This window comes from Peromyscus maniculatus, chromosome 11, assembly GCF_049852395.1.
Source record: "Peromyscus maniculatus bairdii isolate BWxNUB_F1_BW_parent chromosome 11, HU_Pman_BW_mat_3.1, whole genome shotgun sequence".
Classification (NCBI taxonomy): Eukaryota; Metazoa; Chordata; class Mammalia; order Rodentia; family Cricetidae; genus Peromyscus; species Peromyscus maniculatus.
Window position 1 is genome coordinate 83,883,121 of NC_134862.1, and position 17,692 is coordinate 83,900,812.

Genomic DNA, 17,692 nt, shown 5'->3' on the forward strand with positions numbered 1-17,692 from the left:
CCTTAAGTTGCTTTGGGTCAGGATATTTTATCACAACAATAGAAAAGAAACTAGAACAATGTCAATCATCATTGACAGGAGAAACACAAAAACCATGACTACAAAATAGTAACAGTGCTTGGAAGTGCTGGTGTCTTATCCAGGCTTTGGTACCTTCCCACGCACAGGAGTGATAACAGCACCAAACTTCTTATATGAACTGATGAGCTGATGTTCAAAGTGTGGTCAGCACAGTTTTTGACACACAGCAGCTTAGTGCTACTTTTCTCCCACCCCAAACTCTAGCAGGCATCTTCCCCCACCCCCAACAACCTATGAGGTTTAAAGAGTCACTAAGTTAAGAAACAACCTGAGGTGGCAAAGGAGCCAGAAAGTAAAGTTCAGTTCACATTAATGTCCTTCACTGCAACCCAGAGATGCAGCGTTACACAATGACATTTCCTTTTTTTTTTTTTTGTTTAACCATGGTGGAAATTGAACCCAGGTCCTTGCACATGTTAGACAGTCACTTTATCATCAAGCCACACCCTCAGTGCTTAAGTTTCCTACTGGAGTTTTTATGGTTCGTTTCCCAAGGTGCTGATTGCTCTAATAGCCATTGAAAACATGTAATGGCCAAAGTGTGTGTGTGTGTGTGTGTGTGTGTGTGTGTGCGTGTGCGCGCGCGCGCGCGCGTGTGCACGTGTTGGAGTTTCTGATGATAAAGTATAATTCATGTTAGAATGACCAGTTTCTTTTATTGAAATTTTTGTCAGAGGAAAAAAAGCAGAATCAAGGAGAAATTTGAAGATGTCTGGATTAGGGGAAAGAGAATTTTTTTTCTTATTTAGATTGCTTTAACATTGAATTTATTTTCTGAAGAAAGTTGTCACTCACGTGGAGATGCCTGCTGTCAGGTTAAGAGAGCACAGGCTGTCTTTCTCTTCTTTCCTCTTTTTAAAAAAGATACAATTTAGACATGGGGGGGGGGCGCAGCGATCGCAAATGAACTGGAGAAAAAAATCCAGGCCCAAATATTAACTGCTCCCCATGAAATGGGAGTCACACTGGCTCTGTTGGACCATCAGCACAGATAGCCACAGTGCTTACTCAGCCTCCCTCTGCCTCTGTGTATAACATTTGTCATCTTTGATACAATTTCAGAAATAGTTACAAAGCAGTTCAAAGGAGTCCCACAGCCTCTTTAATCTTAATCCCTGAATTGTTCATATTCTGCCCTATGTACTGTCCATGTCTATATTTAAAAGATTATCTATGGACCCTTTTCTGCTGGCAAACATATCTTTATTGTAGCTATATATAGTAGGACTGGCCCAGGGAGCTGGCTTCTGAAGAGCATATTATACCTAAGAGGCTACCCATTCACCTGCTTAGACCCTAGGCTCGGCAAGTTAACACTGGTGCTTAAGGGCAGTGTTTTCCTCTACCTCCTTTTCCGAGAGTTAGCTGCTAACCCTCAGGGTCTTCTACCAACATAGCCCCAATCACTATCCACATTCTCGCCCTTCTAAAAGAAACAGGCTAGAAACCTGGGCACAGGCTTGAGCAAACCGCCTTGAAATGTTGCCAATCTGCAGGCTAGAGAGCACAACTTAATAACAGGGAAGTGGTTCTTATTCTCACTCTACCCCTGGCTCACATAAATAGCATCAGATATTACATAATAATAGGACACCGTATCTTGAAATCTATTCAGGGATAGAAAAAGCACACAAGACAAAAGATGTAGCCAGGGAGAAAAAAAGACGACAATTTTACTCATAAAGGCTCACGATAGCCATGCTGTCAAAATATTTTTTGATCCAAAAGAACAGATGTGAATAATAGGCAGAAGGGCTGTTCTTTTTCTATGACATAAAAGGAAGATTCAAGTTTGGACTAACACATCTTTAGGTTTTTCATGAACAGCTAAAGACTTCAAGAATGAGAACATGGACCATTGATAGAGAAGCCCCACTTGGCCTATTTGGCCATTAAAGATGGAAGACCTCATCACTTTGTTTTCAGTTTTCAGAATTGTCTCCCATGTATGTTGCAAAATTGACAAAGCAAAGGTTATAATGGAAATGCTGCAGAGAAAGTTTTATGGAAGACACTAAAGTTGTGCTACTAAGTTTCAAATGAACAGTTTGAAATTGTGTGTTTAAATTGTACCTTACAGACAGGATTAAAAGGCAAAACTGCCTTGCAATTTATAGAGTATTGTGTTTTCCATTTCAAGCCCAGGGGTAGTCATAGTTTTCAGGAAATATTTATACCTGTCACTTGTACATATCATATTGCAAACTGTAACTCTTTCCCAGCAGTCTAGCACAGCTGGTGATATTTGCAGCCTGTCAGAGATATGACAATAGGCATTACCCTCCATCAGGGAGCTAGCTGACTTCTGAGACATACAGAGCACGTAAAACATGCAAAGCTCAAATAGTGACCTCAGTACCTTTCACTGACACAAAATAAAAACTCATTGTGCACAGAGGCAGCCCTGGGGAGAGAGTAAAACTCAGCATTTGCATGGATCACGAGCAGTGAAAACGATTCTATTCATGGAGAACTAGAATTTTCTTTCTGCACTGAATTTTCAGATTCTCTGGCTAGGGTGCAGTTTAGTGGTACAGCACTTGTCTAATGTGTGTGTAAGGCCCTGGGTTAGCCCCCAGCATTGCAAATAAAGAAAAAGTTTTAAATGTTTCCATTCATCCAGATTTTCCTGAGAGCAGTTTTTGGTTCCTAATGACATCATCCTCTTGGCACCCACATTGTACTTGTGTTGGTCAATGTCACTCAGAGGCTGTGGAAGTCATTTTAGCATGGTAGCTCTGTAGTCAAATGTGGCTTCACATATGGGGCTGACTGTTGAGGGTGATGTCGAGAAACTGGCTGGGGCCCTCATATGAAGAGGCCTCTGTGGTCATCTTGCAATCACCATCAATTCAAGACTATCATTTCAGATGGACCGTGTCACTTCAAGCGACTTGACTACAGTTGTCATGAGAGGTCTTGAACCAGAACAATCTAAGAAACCACCCTTGGACTTACGCTGCATAAAGTGGCCACCCAATGTTGTTTGCTGGCTCATGCTGCTGCAGGTTGGGGTCACTTATTATGCAGCGGCAGGCAGATGACACACTTACTAAAGCTCCAAACACTAACTCCAGCTCTTCTAATTTCCAAAACTCTTCCCTGAAGACATCATGCCATTTACATGAGAACTTCTCTACGCTCCCCGATGCCCTGCCTTCTGCTCTTCTCTCCAAAGCATTATTGCTGACTGGGGAGATGGCGCAGGGTATCTTCGTGACGTTTCCTGTTGCTGTGATAAAAGGCTCAATAAAAGCGATTTAAAGAAGGAAACGTTTATCTCCCAGTCAGAGGGTATAGTCCTTCTTGGTGAGGAAGCCCATGTGGCAGGAACTTGAAGCAGCTGGTCACATTGTCTTGTCATTCAGGAAGAAGAAAATGATGCAGGATGTTATTCAGTTCTTGTGAAGTGGCACCCCTTACATTTTCATAGCTCTTCCTATATCAATTAAATTAATCAAGATAATCCCTCCACAGCATGTCCTGAATGGTCTCTCACATTCAGGTGTGCCTGCAGGCGTGTCTCCTAGGGGATTTCATAGCCTGTTGAGCTGAAAATCAGCAATCATCACCACAGCAGGTAATCTGCTCACGGCACAAACATGAGGACCTGAGTTCGGATCCTCAGTCGCCACATAAAAACTGGGCATGTTGGCACACATCCATAACCCAGTGTTGAGAGCCAGGGACAGACAGATCCTAGAGGTCCATTGGCTGTTCAGTCCATCCAAAAAAATCAAGCAACAGGTTCCCTTAGAAACCCTGTCTCAAAAAACGTAAGGCGAGGGAAACAATAGAGAAAGGCATCCAGTGTTGACCCCTGACCTTCACACTGATCATCCATTGTTGACCCCTGACCTTTACACTGGTCATCCAGTGTTGACCCCTGACCTTCACGCTGGTATGAATGGGAGAATATAGTTGCACACTCAGGTCTGAATACATAAATATACCATACACATACATACACACACACAAACACACACAGAGGGAGGGATGAAGAGAGAGAATGAGTGAATGCATTAATGAATGAGTGAATAGACAAAAGAATATGTGGTAAATCCTCAGCAATCGTTGCTACATGCTCTCAGTGTCCTAGGAGACAGTTATTATCCATATTTCAAAGGGTGAATTTGAGACTTGGAAGCATTTAATAAATTTCACCAAAGAAGGGATTTGGTAATTGAGCCAAATCTTTTCAGCTGCAGTTGCACGTACTGAACAGTGTCCTGTATAAGACAGTCAGAGTGGCACTTGTTCTCTCCAAGTTTTAGAATTTGACATGGGGAAACTACAAATGCAGAGGAGCTGTCACGTGTAATACTCATATTGTGGGAGGGTGGGAGCAGAAGTGAGAATTTTTATGCAATCCATGATTTGAGCATTTAGCTTATGGAAAACGCTGCTCTCACTCCCCACTCCCTTTTCATACATCTCTGTACTATAGGGAAATAAATTCTGTCTGGGGCTTTCCTTTTCCCTCCATCCCTTATTCCCTTTCTTTTCCTCCTCCATCCTCCTCCATTTTGGAAGAGAGGTTTGAGATAGAGCCTCACTATGTAGCACAGACATCCTCCTGCCTCAGCCTCCCAAGGACTAAGATTACAGGCATGTACCATCACACCTAGCTGATTACACAAAACTTTTCTACATCATTCAGGGACAGTCAAAAAACTAGTATTGCCATATTTTAATAGCAAAACTGTTGTTACTAATGCCAATACTAATACAAATACAAACAAATTTCACTTCCCAATAATCACATCTAAACCCTAAATCAATATGAAGAAAAACTGATATATAGGGAAGTTCAGTACTTTCTTCTGGAGTTCTGGGGTCATAGGGAAGGAAGGAGAAAGGTCTATGACATTCCGAATGAATAACATACCTCTCTGACCCTCAGGCTTTCCTACCCACCCACAAGGATTTCCACCTTCATGGCAATGAGTTCCAAAATTAATTCTGTACCCTAAACAGGCATTGAACTCATTTTTCAAGGTCTCTGTCTAGTTTTACAGCTGGTCACCATGGCCTCATATCCAGTCAGATCCAAAGTGAATTCACTTTTCAGCCCTTGGCAAAACTCTTTGCCAATGCCACATTTTCTTTAATTACTCAGACACAAAACTTCTTCTAGTTTATTCCTACAGTGATGGGTTTAATCTGACATTAAAAAAAAAAGTTCAATGAAGAATGTCAGTGAAGCCATCATCAAACACATATGTGAGTTAATAAGCATTAGACGTGGAAAGTATAAAACAATAAACTATTTTTACTGCTTTGTAGTCAGGATTTGCTTAACTTGAATTTGGGAGGTGCTCAAGGCATGTTGTTTTTATTTTGATTATTTGACTGAAATATATTTGTACTTCTTTGTACTCTTACTTATGGAGTCTTTGTTGACTATCTATCATGCATTCAACTCTAAAATAACAACTAGGGACACAAAGAAAGTCAATTGATTCTTACTAGTTCAGGGTTGGAAGGAACTCCCAAAATGACCTAGCTCATTCTCTATCCAGTGAATTCTTTCTTTCACTGTATTCCTGACCCAGCATTTCTAATGCATTCTTCCTACTTTGTATAGTTCTGGGTACCAGGAGAGCTTTATTCTCCAGAAATTTCCACATTGATCATATGGAATCCACCATAAAGAAAAAGAATAAAACCAAATCCCAACACCAAGATCCTGGTTTGACTTGGGAATACGTGTTCATGTGTGCCAGTGTGTGTGTGTGTGTGTGTGTGTGTGTGTGTGTGTGTGTGTGCGTGCGCGTGCGTGCGCGCGCGCTAATTTGCTTGTTGCCTCCTTATTCACCCACTTACCTTAAATCCAATTCACCCACACTCTTTTCAATGCATGGTGCCCAGAACATTGCAGAAAACTATAAAGTGGATCGCCTTCAGCATTTTAAATCCCTGACTTCACTTGCTGCTAACTTATTAATAGTTATTTTCAACACATTAGGGCTTAGATGTGCTGGAAGTGTAGCTCAGTGATAAGGTCTTACCTAGCATGATAAGACCCTGGGTTTAAGCCTCAGCACTGCAAAAATAAAATAAAATAAAGCTCCTTATAACATTAACTATACAGAAAAAAAAAAACAAATCCCACATTCTCTTCAATATAATAAAATCTAGTCTGTTTCTCCCACTGTGTTCTTGAGCTGTTTCTGAGAATTCTTGGCCTGTAAAGAGTCTGCCTCCTTGATTAGACCTCAATTTAGTTTTTCCCGAGTAAACACTGACACACGTAGAGAAGCTAACTTTATTTTGTAAAGGTACTAAATATAAGAGACAGATTATGTTTTCTCATCTGACTTAAGGTTGACCTCACGGTTAAAAAGAATCATATTAAAGTCCTATTAGATGTATTTCCTACATTGCTAGGTTTTAATTCATGCACTGTATCATAACATCACATTAAGCCAGCTTTAAGCCTGTGAGATGCTGAGCTGCAGTTGCTGATTGCTCATTCTATTCCTGATTAAATAAATGGAACCTGATCAAAACAATATCAGGCAGGCATAAAAGAAGCTACAAATCTCCTCCACAGGACACACAAAAAAGCAGCTTTCCAAGGACCAACACTAGGTGTATATTTGTATTAAAACATCAACAAACAACATTGTTCAGATAACTCAATTTCCAGTTATGAAAAATAAAGACATTTTACATATTTATAAATGTAAATAATCCCGGGAAAATATAATTATATTACTTAGACATCTAACTGAGATTGTGTTTTACTACTGTGAAGCAATAAGTATAGGGCCTTTTAGTGTAATAGAAATAGCTATTATCTTTATACTTTTATGAACAAGTATCATGGATTTTTTTGCCTCTTTTTCCTTCTTCCTTTTTTTTTTAATTTTTAGTTTTGAAACAGAATCTCATTAGCCCAGGCTGGACCCTGGAGCTCACTGTGTAGTAGGAGATGACTCTGAGCCTTTGCTTCCTTTACTTTCACCTCCTGAATCCAGGGACTAGGGGCATGTGCTGCCAGGAATGGTTTTTCTGTTCTGAGATTCAACCCAGGGCTTCTTGCATGTCAGGCAAGCACTCTCCAGAGAGAACTACATTCACGGTTTTTCAGTTAGCTTTTTAAAAAGCTCTAATAAGGCTGGGCAAGGCGGCACACATCTTTAATCCCTGCAGTCTGATGGCAGAGGTAGATGGATGGATCTCTGTGAGTTTGAGGCCAACCTGATCTCTATAAAAAAGTACCAGGCCCTCCTAGCTCCATGTATCCATCCTTTCCAAAGGAAAGATGAATAGGGAGACAGCAAGATTCCAGATGACAGAAATCTAAAAGTGTCTTTCTATATAATTTATTCACTGTTTTCAAATATTATTTCCTTCATTCTCTTCATAATTATGAAAGCCCACTGCCATCCCCCTTAATGAAATGGCACAGTGAAGAAGAGCAAGGTACCGTGATTTCCAAGAAGGGCTACACCTTTGTGTCCATCCCTGGAAATGACTGTCATTTCTGTTGCAATCAACCCCAAGTTAACGTGGAGAGACAGAATCCTGCATCCCAGGGTTGATGTCAAATACATTGCCTCTTCATGCCCTGTCACAAACGGCAGAAGCAGGACACTTCACTAGGCATTCCTTGGTTGAAGGCCTGCCCTTAGAAATGCAAGTGCCTCTTTATAAAAGGCCATGGTGGGCTGAACAAGTCATGAGATTTGACATGTAGAGGCAGCTTGCATTTCATTTGCTGTGTGGACAGCAAGAACTGTCAAGCATCCACTGTGAAGTGATTCAGAGAGTAGCATATGAAATCAGACAATGAGGAACACAGATATCCCATAGCACTTACATAGGTATAGCAATGACACAGCAGTGGTTTGACCAGTGTCTGTCCATCTGGTAGAATATAATCATTGCAGATCACAGATTTCTTGTTTATCTTAGAAACCCCAACGAGAATAATCCCCAGGACCATTCCTTTGCTTCTTCTCCTCTTCCTCTCCACTAGCTCCACCAATCTGTTTCTTCCTTCCAGGACTTCTTTCTATTCCCTGTGCCATTTTATTTAGAGGGATGATTATCTTAGGAAGCCCTTTTCAGGGGTCAGAGAGATGGTTCAGCAGTCATGAGCACTGGCTGTTCTTCCAGAAGACCTGTGTTTGATTCCCAGGACCCACATGGTGACCCAAACCATCGGTCATATAGTTTCAGGGGATCTGACACTCTCCACTGACCTCAGTCATACACATGGGGCACAGGCAAAACAATCAGACACATGAAATAAAATAAAAAAAAAAAGAAAGGAAAACTGCTATTCTTGCTTAGTTGGTGCTGCCATCAGTGAACGTCAGTGATGAAGGCCCTTGTTCTCATCATCTTTCTGAGTATTCCCTCAGTAAGGACCCAGAAATAGGGAAATATGAGGTGCTTTCTCGGTGGCAGCCATGGCTGTCAGACAAGGGTTATCATTTGTAAGTTTGGAACGATTCAAAAACGTTTAAAAGCTTTAAATGCTAACAGATACTACCTCTCATGCAGGCGTGGCTAACCCTTAGTCACATACAGCCAAGGACAGCTATGAGTCTGGTTGAAAAACAAACTCATGCCCAACAACAACAACAAAATCAGAAACTTACGTAAAGTATTACATAATTTGTAACTTGATAACATGGTCCTCAACCATAAACTTTGTAGTTGACAACATTATGGTATTGCCACATCTAAAGTTTGGACATGACTATAAATTATGTATCGAGTTGTAACACGGGGGCAGTAAATAACTGAAGGTAGGGTTGGTGAATACCACTCACAAAAGCACAAGGACAATCAAAGTCTATTTTTCTTTAGAAAACAAACAGCAAAGATTTGCCTTTGTCTCCAGTCGGGAAATGGAGCCTATGTATGGCTTCAGCATGGCACAAAAAAAGTAAACCAGAGAGCATAATCAAACATGGACTTATATTCCATCATGCAGAGAAAACTGGATTAAACACCCTCTTCAGGCTCAGGATTTCAATGTTTTGTTCAACAGCAGGTGGTACTGTTTTGGGAAGTTGTGGAAGAGGTAGACTCCAGATAAAGAAGGTGGGTGACCAAGAGAAAGTTCTTAAAGGAACATTATCCTTGGTCACTTCCTTCTGTGTATATGTTTTCTGGCCCACCATGAAGTGAATAGACCTCATCTCTGATGTCTTCTTCGACATGATGGACTGAACCCTTTGAAACTATGAATCCTTCCTTCCTTAAATGGTCTACAGAAATGCAGATCTAATGTTGGAAAGCAACTAATACAGTGAGATATCTCTAACACATCTGGAGGTTGTTTTAAGGAAACAGAAATTCTGTTTTGTTTCCTCGGGATGGTTATGAGCGTGATCTCATAATTCCTTTTCACCACAAGTAATAAAACTCCAACTGTATTTTGAACAGGAAAGCCAGGTAACTCAATTCTTCTCTCTTGAGAATTCAAATGACGACAATTTCAAAATAAAACTTAACAACTGCACTGCTGTCCGAATTGAAATACATACATCTGTAAATACATCTCTGGATGCTTTCTATTTTGGTATGACTCAGAGGTAGTTGAGAGGAAAATTTTAAGGTATCTATATGTCATTTGTCTTGGTTTCTTTCTCTTGCTGTGAACCAATTATTTATTCTAGTAATGCCTATATAAATATTCTCTGGTGACGGTGTCCCATCAGTTGTTTTCTGACTTCCACATGTACCCCCTCCCTCATACACAAAATAAATAAGCAAATGTAAAAAGAAAAATTTAGGAAGTATGAACTGATTTAAATTTGATGATACGCTAATTTTCATAAGACAGAATAGGCATTTAATAAGTTATGCAGAAGAAAATAAAGGTAAATAATAACATTTTGATTCTAACTTTCTCTATAAAGCCAAAAAAATAAACAGTAAACATAAAAAATATTGTTCTGTTAGCAGTGTGTTTTTTCCCCTTCAAGAATTGACAACAGCATCGGCACCTCAGATGTTCAGAGTGAACTGGCTAGCCACATCAGGGGGAAATGTATCCTTTTGTAAATATACATGGCATTAACTTTCATCTTATACAGAGGCAGCCATCTTTCCCTAACTAATTCACCCAGACACTGGGACTATGAGGGGACCATAGTCTGTTCCAGGGCACCCTTTTCTTCCAAACCTGAGGTATGAGTTCATGAAAATATGCCTGCGAGCTTACTCACCACAGGCCTGTGGACGTCCCAGAATGCTCTTTCTTGGCTGTCAAGAATCTTCCTTTCAATTTTGTCTCTTTTCTTGTCCACTCTGTCAATGTGGTAACAATGAAGAGTTAGCAGGGTTAAGCGTACCGCCTCTGCACTGAAGGCCTCACCCGAGCAAATCTCCCTGTAGACTCACAAGGACTCACTTTGCTTGTGCTTCTGCTTGCATGAAAATGAACTCCCACTTCCGGGCAAATGCTCTCTGCAGCCTGGCCAGGCTTTCCTGAAAAAAACATGGCACAGCTGTTATTCTAGTGTTCCTTCCAGAATCCCTAAAGTATTGTATATGCTCTGAATCTGAATCAACTGTGCTTTCTGAACTCAACTAATCATGGGCCTCATGGGCCCAGGCTAGCCTCTAACTTACCATGTAGCCAAAGATGACTTTGAACTTCTCATCCTCTCCCCTTTACCTCCCCAGTGAGGGGATTATATATATCTGCCAACATGCCTAGTTTATATAGTTCTAGGGATAGAAAACAGAGCTTTGAGCATGCTAGGTAAGCACTTTACTAACTTTACTGAGTATTACTTTGTTTGGACTGAAGACAAATACACTGGATCTGTCTGTGCCCACTCTATGGAAACAGGAAAGCAATGCCTTCCCATCACTGTTCCAATTGGTTTGTTCAGGTCCTGAGAATAGCCATCAGTCCTTGAAGCCAAGTATCTGCTCCTGCACAGTACTCTGGATTAGTTATCACAACACAGCAATCATTAGAACAAATGATACCAGACTCCCTTGATCTGATGGTGACGATCAATCTGAAGGGTCTGCTAAATCGGTCCCCAGTGTAAACAGTTTTCAATCCTCAGAGGTTGGACATTATCGATATAGTAATTACCTGAAATCTTTACAATTAAGTTAGCCTAAAAGATATGCTTCTCTTTATACGCTGAGTTTGTATGTTTAGAATTCCACTGTCCTTAATGTGAGGGAAAAGAGGAAGCAGACAAAGAGGGCTCACTAAAGCACTGGGCTGTGAAGTCTGGTCCTTAGGATTCATTGATGCAGAAAGGCAGAGTACCCAGACATGGCCAAAGGTCTGATTTCTAATCATTCTACACCACTGTATGAACATCCTTGGTACTTACGGCTTCGTAATCTGCTAGCTCTAGCCTTGCCTTGTTTTGCATTGTTCTCTTGCAGAGGTAAACAGCTGAAAGGAAAAATAATGTCATTTCTTGGTTGTTCATTAAAACTAAAATATTAAATACAGAACAATAGTACTACATGTCAAGATATTTATCACTTTCTCTCAAGTTTAATTTTCTTTTGTTATCTCTTAGATAAAAATAAATGATGATAAAAGCACAAGTTTAAGATTCAAATACTGGCATTTAAGAACTCACAAATAGGTAGAATGTTAAATGAGGGTAATCATTTTTTGGTATTAAACACTTGGCATAATTTTATCATCAACAAATAATGAGATAAATCTTTTCAGAGATTAAATGAACTTAAAATATAGATAAAAGTCATTTTGTAAAAGGTGGTTGCATAAAGAGGTGTCTGATGGGCATTTGAATTATTTTGAGGTTGTACTGTCAACTACAAGGGTGTGTTATGTAAGCTCAAGGGTTCTTGGCTTCTTTCTCTCTTTGTTTTGCAAGTCTCTCATTGGTCAGTTGCTCTGTGCTAGGAGGGCAGTGCATGCATATAAAATATGTTGCCCCCTATGGCCTTTTCCTCAGTCTGGTTGGCTACCATGTGAGTTGGTCATGGAGATGACAGGGATGGCAGCATTGCCTTGGAGCAATTCTTTAGATGATTGAAATTATCTCGATGACTCTCATGAACATGTCAACACAACCAGTTCTGCAGGTAGAGTCCCATTTTCCAGAATAATTCCATCATTGTTTTCCATTAAGTGTGAAAGTTTGGATCTCATGAAGCCCAATACTAATTCATTGTATCAGTCTACATACTGAATGAAATCACCAGGTGAGTTTCATTAAGTATTCATTTTTGTAAGGCTATGCCTGTGGAGATGTCTTATACATATGACTTTGCACTTAACAATATTTGCCTTGGTTTGACATGAGGAGCTACATACAGCTGCTATCAATCACTGTGACTTCACTAGTTAAGAAATAGAGAAAACAGGAATGTGTGGTTCACAGGGGCTAGAAATGCAATGGCTAAATTTGTACTTGGAAAAAATATAACGTGTGTGTGTGTGTGTGTGTGTGTGTGTGTGTGTGTGTGTGTGTGTTACTGGTGTTTGAACCCACCCAGGGCTTTGTGTATGCTAGGCAAATGCTCTATCCCTGAGCTATATGCCAGCCCTCAAGTTGAAATGTACTTTTCTAAAGTAATTCCTTGGAAATCATGTGAGGCAATTTTGATGACTTTGTGGCATAAAATCAACAAGCAGTTGACAAGAAGCACTGCCACTCAAGTGATAGCTGAATAATTAAGAAATTAATTATTGGGATTTGGTCCAAATGCATCTTGACCATTTGGTCGAAAAGCCACGTTTTTGAATTAGGTCTCTTAAGTAAGGGCTAGTTAGAAAGGGAAGGCCAAAAGGAGATCATTTCTCTTAATTCTGGAATTCTCTACAATGTGGAGTAGTCTCTTGCACACTGATGTCTGTGATAAAAATATTCAGGGTCCTACCCCATAGATGTCAGGAAGTTATGGCACCTTCAGCTAAGGATGAAGACAAGAATGTTTACTTCATAAGGACTAGAAATGCAAAGGCCAAGTGTGCACTTGGAAAACATACAACACATAATCCAAACAATGCAAGTGAAACGTATGGTCAGGAGGCAGCTCTGTTTCTTTTAAAAGAATCTTTGAATGTTTATTTTGTGGATTAACTTTCCCCCTTTCCTTAAATTAAAAAAAATCAGTTCCCACAATCTTGCTTCTCAAGTAGCTCAGGGAATATCAAGATATTGACAATTTCTATCTCTAGTTATAAACTCCAAGCATGTTTTCAAGGTTGGTTTAATTTGACATCATCTACATGACTCCAACTTATGCATAAAAGGAGTGTATGGGATGTTTGTTCTCTAGCTGACCCTCCTCTTTGTCATCAAGAGCCATTGACAGAGCCTCTAATCTGGCAGTTCTCAATATGTGGGTTATGACCTTTTTGGAGGTCACTTATTAGATATCCTGCATATCAGATATTTATATTACAATCCGTAATAGTAGCAAAATTACAGCTATGAAGTAGCAACAAAATCATTTTATGATTGGGGGTCACCACAACAGGAGTAACTGTAGTAAAGGGTCACAGCTTTGGGAAGGTTGAGAACCACTGCTGTAATCCTTCTGGTGATGTAGAACAAGAGAGAAAAAGAAGGAAGAAAGGGCAGAATAAGTATCCCAAAGTTACATATCTTTATTCTACCTTGTGCATAATTTGAATTTTATTTCCAAAATAAAAGGCAAAAATTAGTAGACAACTTTAAACAGATATGTGTTTCAGCAGACTTTATGTTAATTTTATTATATTTATTGTATGTGTATGCATGTGCTTATAGGAACATATGTGTCATGGTGTACACCCATGTGTTCAAGAGCATGTGTGTGTGTGTGTGTGATGGTCAGAGTACATTTTGTGGGAGGAGTCAGTTTTCTCTTCCTACCATGTGGATTCCAGAGACTAAATTCACATCGTCTAACTTGGCAGCAGGCACCTTAATCTGCTGAGCCCATCCCCTTTATTTTTATTTAAGTGTGTGTTAAGTATTTATTTAAGTGTTGTAAAGCTTGATGCTTTGATATACACTTACAACATGGAAATGCTAAGTCACAGTCACTGTTTATCACCATCACCTCCTCATCCTCTTCACCCCCACATCCTGTCAGATTAGAATATTTAAAATCCACTCTTAGTGACCTTCAAACATACGTACAAAGTGTTATTGCATTTTATACACTAGAATTCCCCAACTTATTCCTTCTAAGTGTAGAACTGAATTTGCCAATGATTAATGATGCTAAACATCTTTTCATAGGCCAGTGGTCATTTCTTTGTCTTTCCTTAGAAATATTTATCCAGGTACTTACTCATTATTTAACTGAATTATTTGCTTTCTGACTTAACTGAAGCACTGTGTTGATCTAGCTCCTCTCTGGACTTGGCAGAGGTTTGAAGCACATATTTTCTTCATGTTGCTTCTGTGGATTTTAGAAAATGTCTCCCACCCCATCATTGTCACAGGTACTGATAGGTCCTCATGCTCAGAAACATTTGCCAAGAGGAAATGCTCAGTATCTACCGAGTGGAAGGAAATATCACGATTTATTGACCTTTTGAGGCTTTGTTTATTTGCCTGCTTGTCTTGTTTGGTGATTCAGCTAGCGGTGATATTTTATATTGGAGGATTCACCTTTTTTCAGTTAGATCTAAAACCAATTTGTATGCTAAAGATGAAAGACGAAAGCTCACTGCATATGCAAGAAGTCCATTTTCCCCTAGGCTTCTTGAGAGAAGGTAATTTAATAATAAAGATGATATCCAGCAGATTAATTATGGATTGTGTGTGTGTGTGAACATATTCATATACTGTGCATCAGTGGTACATGTATTACAATTTGCTTTTCTATATTAAACATAACAGGATTAAAATTTACTATGTTGTTTTATATGGATACAGCTTGTTTTCTATAGCCACCACATTCTATCCTGTGAATGAATACTCTGTGTGTGTGTGTGTGTGTGTGTGTGTGTGATATTTTTAACCAGATTTCTATCACTAAATAAATAATTTTGGCTGTATGAATAATGATCAAATAAGAGTTTTTCTTCCCATATATTTGAAGTCTGTGGAAAATGGCAGAGTTTGAATTTTACAATGTTGCCACATTTTTGTACATAATGATCTTCTTTCAAGGAATGATGAAATTTTTCCTCCTTTGGGTTTTTGCTAATCTGGCTTGAGAGAGATGTGTTAAAGTCCAGTGGTTTCATTATCTTTCTGTATCTGTCTTATTACATTTCCATCATTTTTCATGTTACAAGTTTTGCTATAACATATTTCTATGGATTGTTACCTCTACCAATTTAATATTTTTTAATTTAAATTTTCTATTTAAAGTTTTTCCATTTAATATTTTTGATTTAATCAATATAACGACTGCTAATTTCGTCTTCTTGTTGTATTATATTTGCCTGATTCATCTTTGTATACCATTTTATTTATTTACTTATTTAGTTAGTTTTTGAGACAAGGTCCAACTGTGTAACACAAGTTGGCCTTAAATTCTCCATGAATGTCAGACTGGCCTCAGCCTCACAGAGATTTTCCTGCCTCTGCCTTTAGAGAGCTGGGATTAAGGGAGTGTATTCCCATACCTAGCTTGCCACCATTTGCTTAAACTGAGTTACCCTGTTTTACTTAAAATCCAACTATGATACAATTCTTTTGTTAGACAAATTTAAATATTTTCATCCTTAATTTTATGTGAACAGGTATTTTGCTTGAATGTATATGTCTGTGTACATGCTAGGTGCCAGAGAAGAGCATCAGGTTTCTTGGAACTGGAGTTACAGATGGTGGTGAACCTTCATATGGTTTCTGGGAATCAAACCCGGGTCCTCTGGAAGAGTAGCATGTGCTCTTGGCCACTGAGCCATCTCTCCAGCCCCTTTTCTTTCTTTGGTATTCCTTTCCTCACATCTTCCTTTCTCCTCTTTCTTCCTTTATTTTCTACTATTTGGTTCATGAGTGAGTTTTCTTTAATTCCTACATTAGTATTTGATAAGTAATAAAACTTGTTATCATTCAACCTTACCTCCTCAAATAAAGGCTCAAATACTTACCTCCTAAACTTATAAACTCAAAAATTAAATGGTAACTAATACAATCCATCATCTATGATTAAAAAAGATTTATTCTTACTCTTTACAGTCTTCTAATGTTTGAATGCAATTTATTTTGTACTGCTGATTATCATTTTAGAATGAATCATAGTACTCATAATTCATCTGAAAACCATTTTGATCCAGTTGTTTTGGATCCTGGAGGGAAGGCAGATAAAGCTGTTGTCTTGGGAAATTAAACAGAAAACTGCCTTTTCACAGTGTAAATTGTTTGAACCAATGTATCTGAGCTTAGAGTCTTTCAAAAACTCATGCCCATTACTGTTTAGGATTCCCATATTGTTTCTGGTTTTCCTGGGTGTTTCCCACTTGTCTGGAGGAGGTAACTATGCAGGTGACAGGGAACTGGAGAGCAGCATGCTGAGCTCCAGGCTTTCTGTCAAGTGGCCCCTGAAGCGCACACTCTATAGCTTCCTTCCGTTCCTTCTACTGGCTGTTAAATTGCTGCCGGACATCTGGGAGTCCATGCCACCTGAAGAATGGAAGTCCGAACAGGGATGAGACCTTCTGCTATGGTGCCACTCTGAAGTCAAAGAAACCTTGAAAGTCAAGCAGGCTTTCTCTGCCCTCCCAGCTCTCAATCGTATTTCTAGCCCTGGTGTATAAACAGGGAAGCCTTCATGCGGTTACTTGGACTTGGTCCAATGCTCCAAGGCTGCTAAATTTCTTGAGAAAAGAAACTTTAATTATATCCACAGGGTACTTTCCCAGCTCTAAGTCTGACTGATTCCATTCAAGGTAGTGGGGCTCTGCACTGTCTGTTGTTTCCACTCCTTTCTGTGTTTCTGTCTACGCGCTGCCAGCTTTGCCTTTCTTCATTTTAGTCTATGCAGGGAAAGAAAGGAGCGATGTTGAGAAACATATGGAAAGTATGGTACGTCAGTCTATTGTTGCTTCTTAGATCTGCTTTGAGACTCAAATGCAGTCTATGTTTAATGGATACTTAGGTGAAACCTCAGTGATTTGGGAGTTTACAAAACATTTACTAAATTATTATTAATTTAATTCTAAAGAATGACATAGCTCCATTTTTCAAAAATAGAATATCCCTGGATTTGTGGAGATGGCTCAGTGGGTAAAAGCGCCTGCTCAAGCATGCACATCTGGCCCCAGCTACCTCACAAAAAGCTGGGCATGTCTATTGTGGGCTTTTAACACCAGCACTGTGGGTGGAGATAGGATTCCAAGAGCTCACTGACCAGCCAGCTTATATCCAACTGCAAAGTTCTAGTTCAGCGAGAAACTCTGTCTCAAGATATTAAGCCTGATTGGTGTAGAGAAAAACATCCATCACACTGCCCTGCCCCCCACATGCACATCCACGGCACATACACCAGCACACTAATATGTATGCACCCTGAACATACAAAACACACAAATTCTTATACAAAAAATTCAATTCCGTATGCCTGTGAATCTGAGACCCATCACAGAGACATTGTGAGATGGTCTCCATTTAAGGAAATGAAGCCAACAAAAGGACAGTGAACTCTTTTTCCTGTGTTGTCACTGGTCCCCTTCTCCTCTCCCACTCCT

At 39.5% G+C, this 17,692-nt stretch overlaps 1 protein-coding gene across 6 annotated transcripts in view; it reads right to left on the reverse strand.

Moving 5' to 3' along the window:
* The window catches only part of Rgs7 (regulator of G protein signaling 7), a 395,639-nt gene that overhangs the window by 49,670 nt on the left and 328,277 nt on the right, over nt 1-17,692 (reverse strand). For all 6 annotated transcript variants that reach the window (XM_006993719.4, XM_076548014.1, XM_006993718.4 and 3 more), the window contains 3 exons: nt 11,409-11,473; nt 10,460-10,536; nt 10,275-10,356 (listed from right to left, as the gene is read on the reverse strand). In XM_006993719.4, coding sequence (XP_006993781.1) covers nt 10,275-10,356; nt 10,460-10,536; nt 11,409-11,473 — 224 coding nt within the window. The remainder of the gene's footprint in view (nt 1-10,274; nt 10,357-10,459; nt 10,537-11,408; nt 11,474-17,692) is intronic.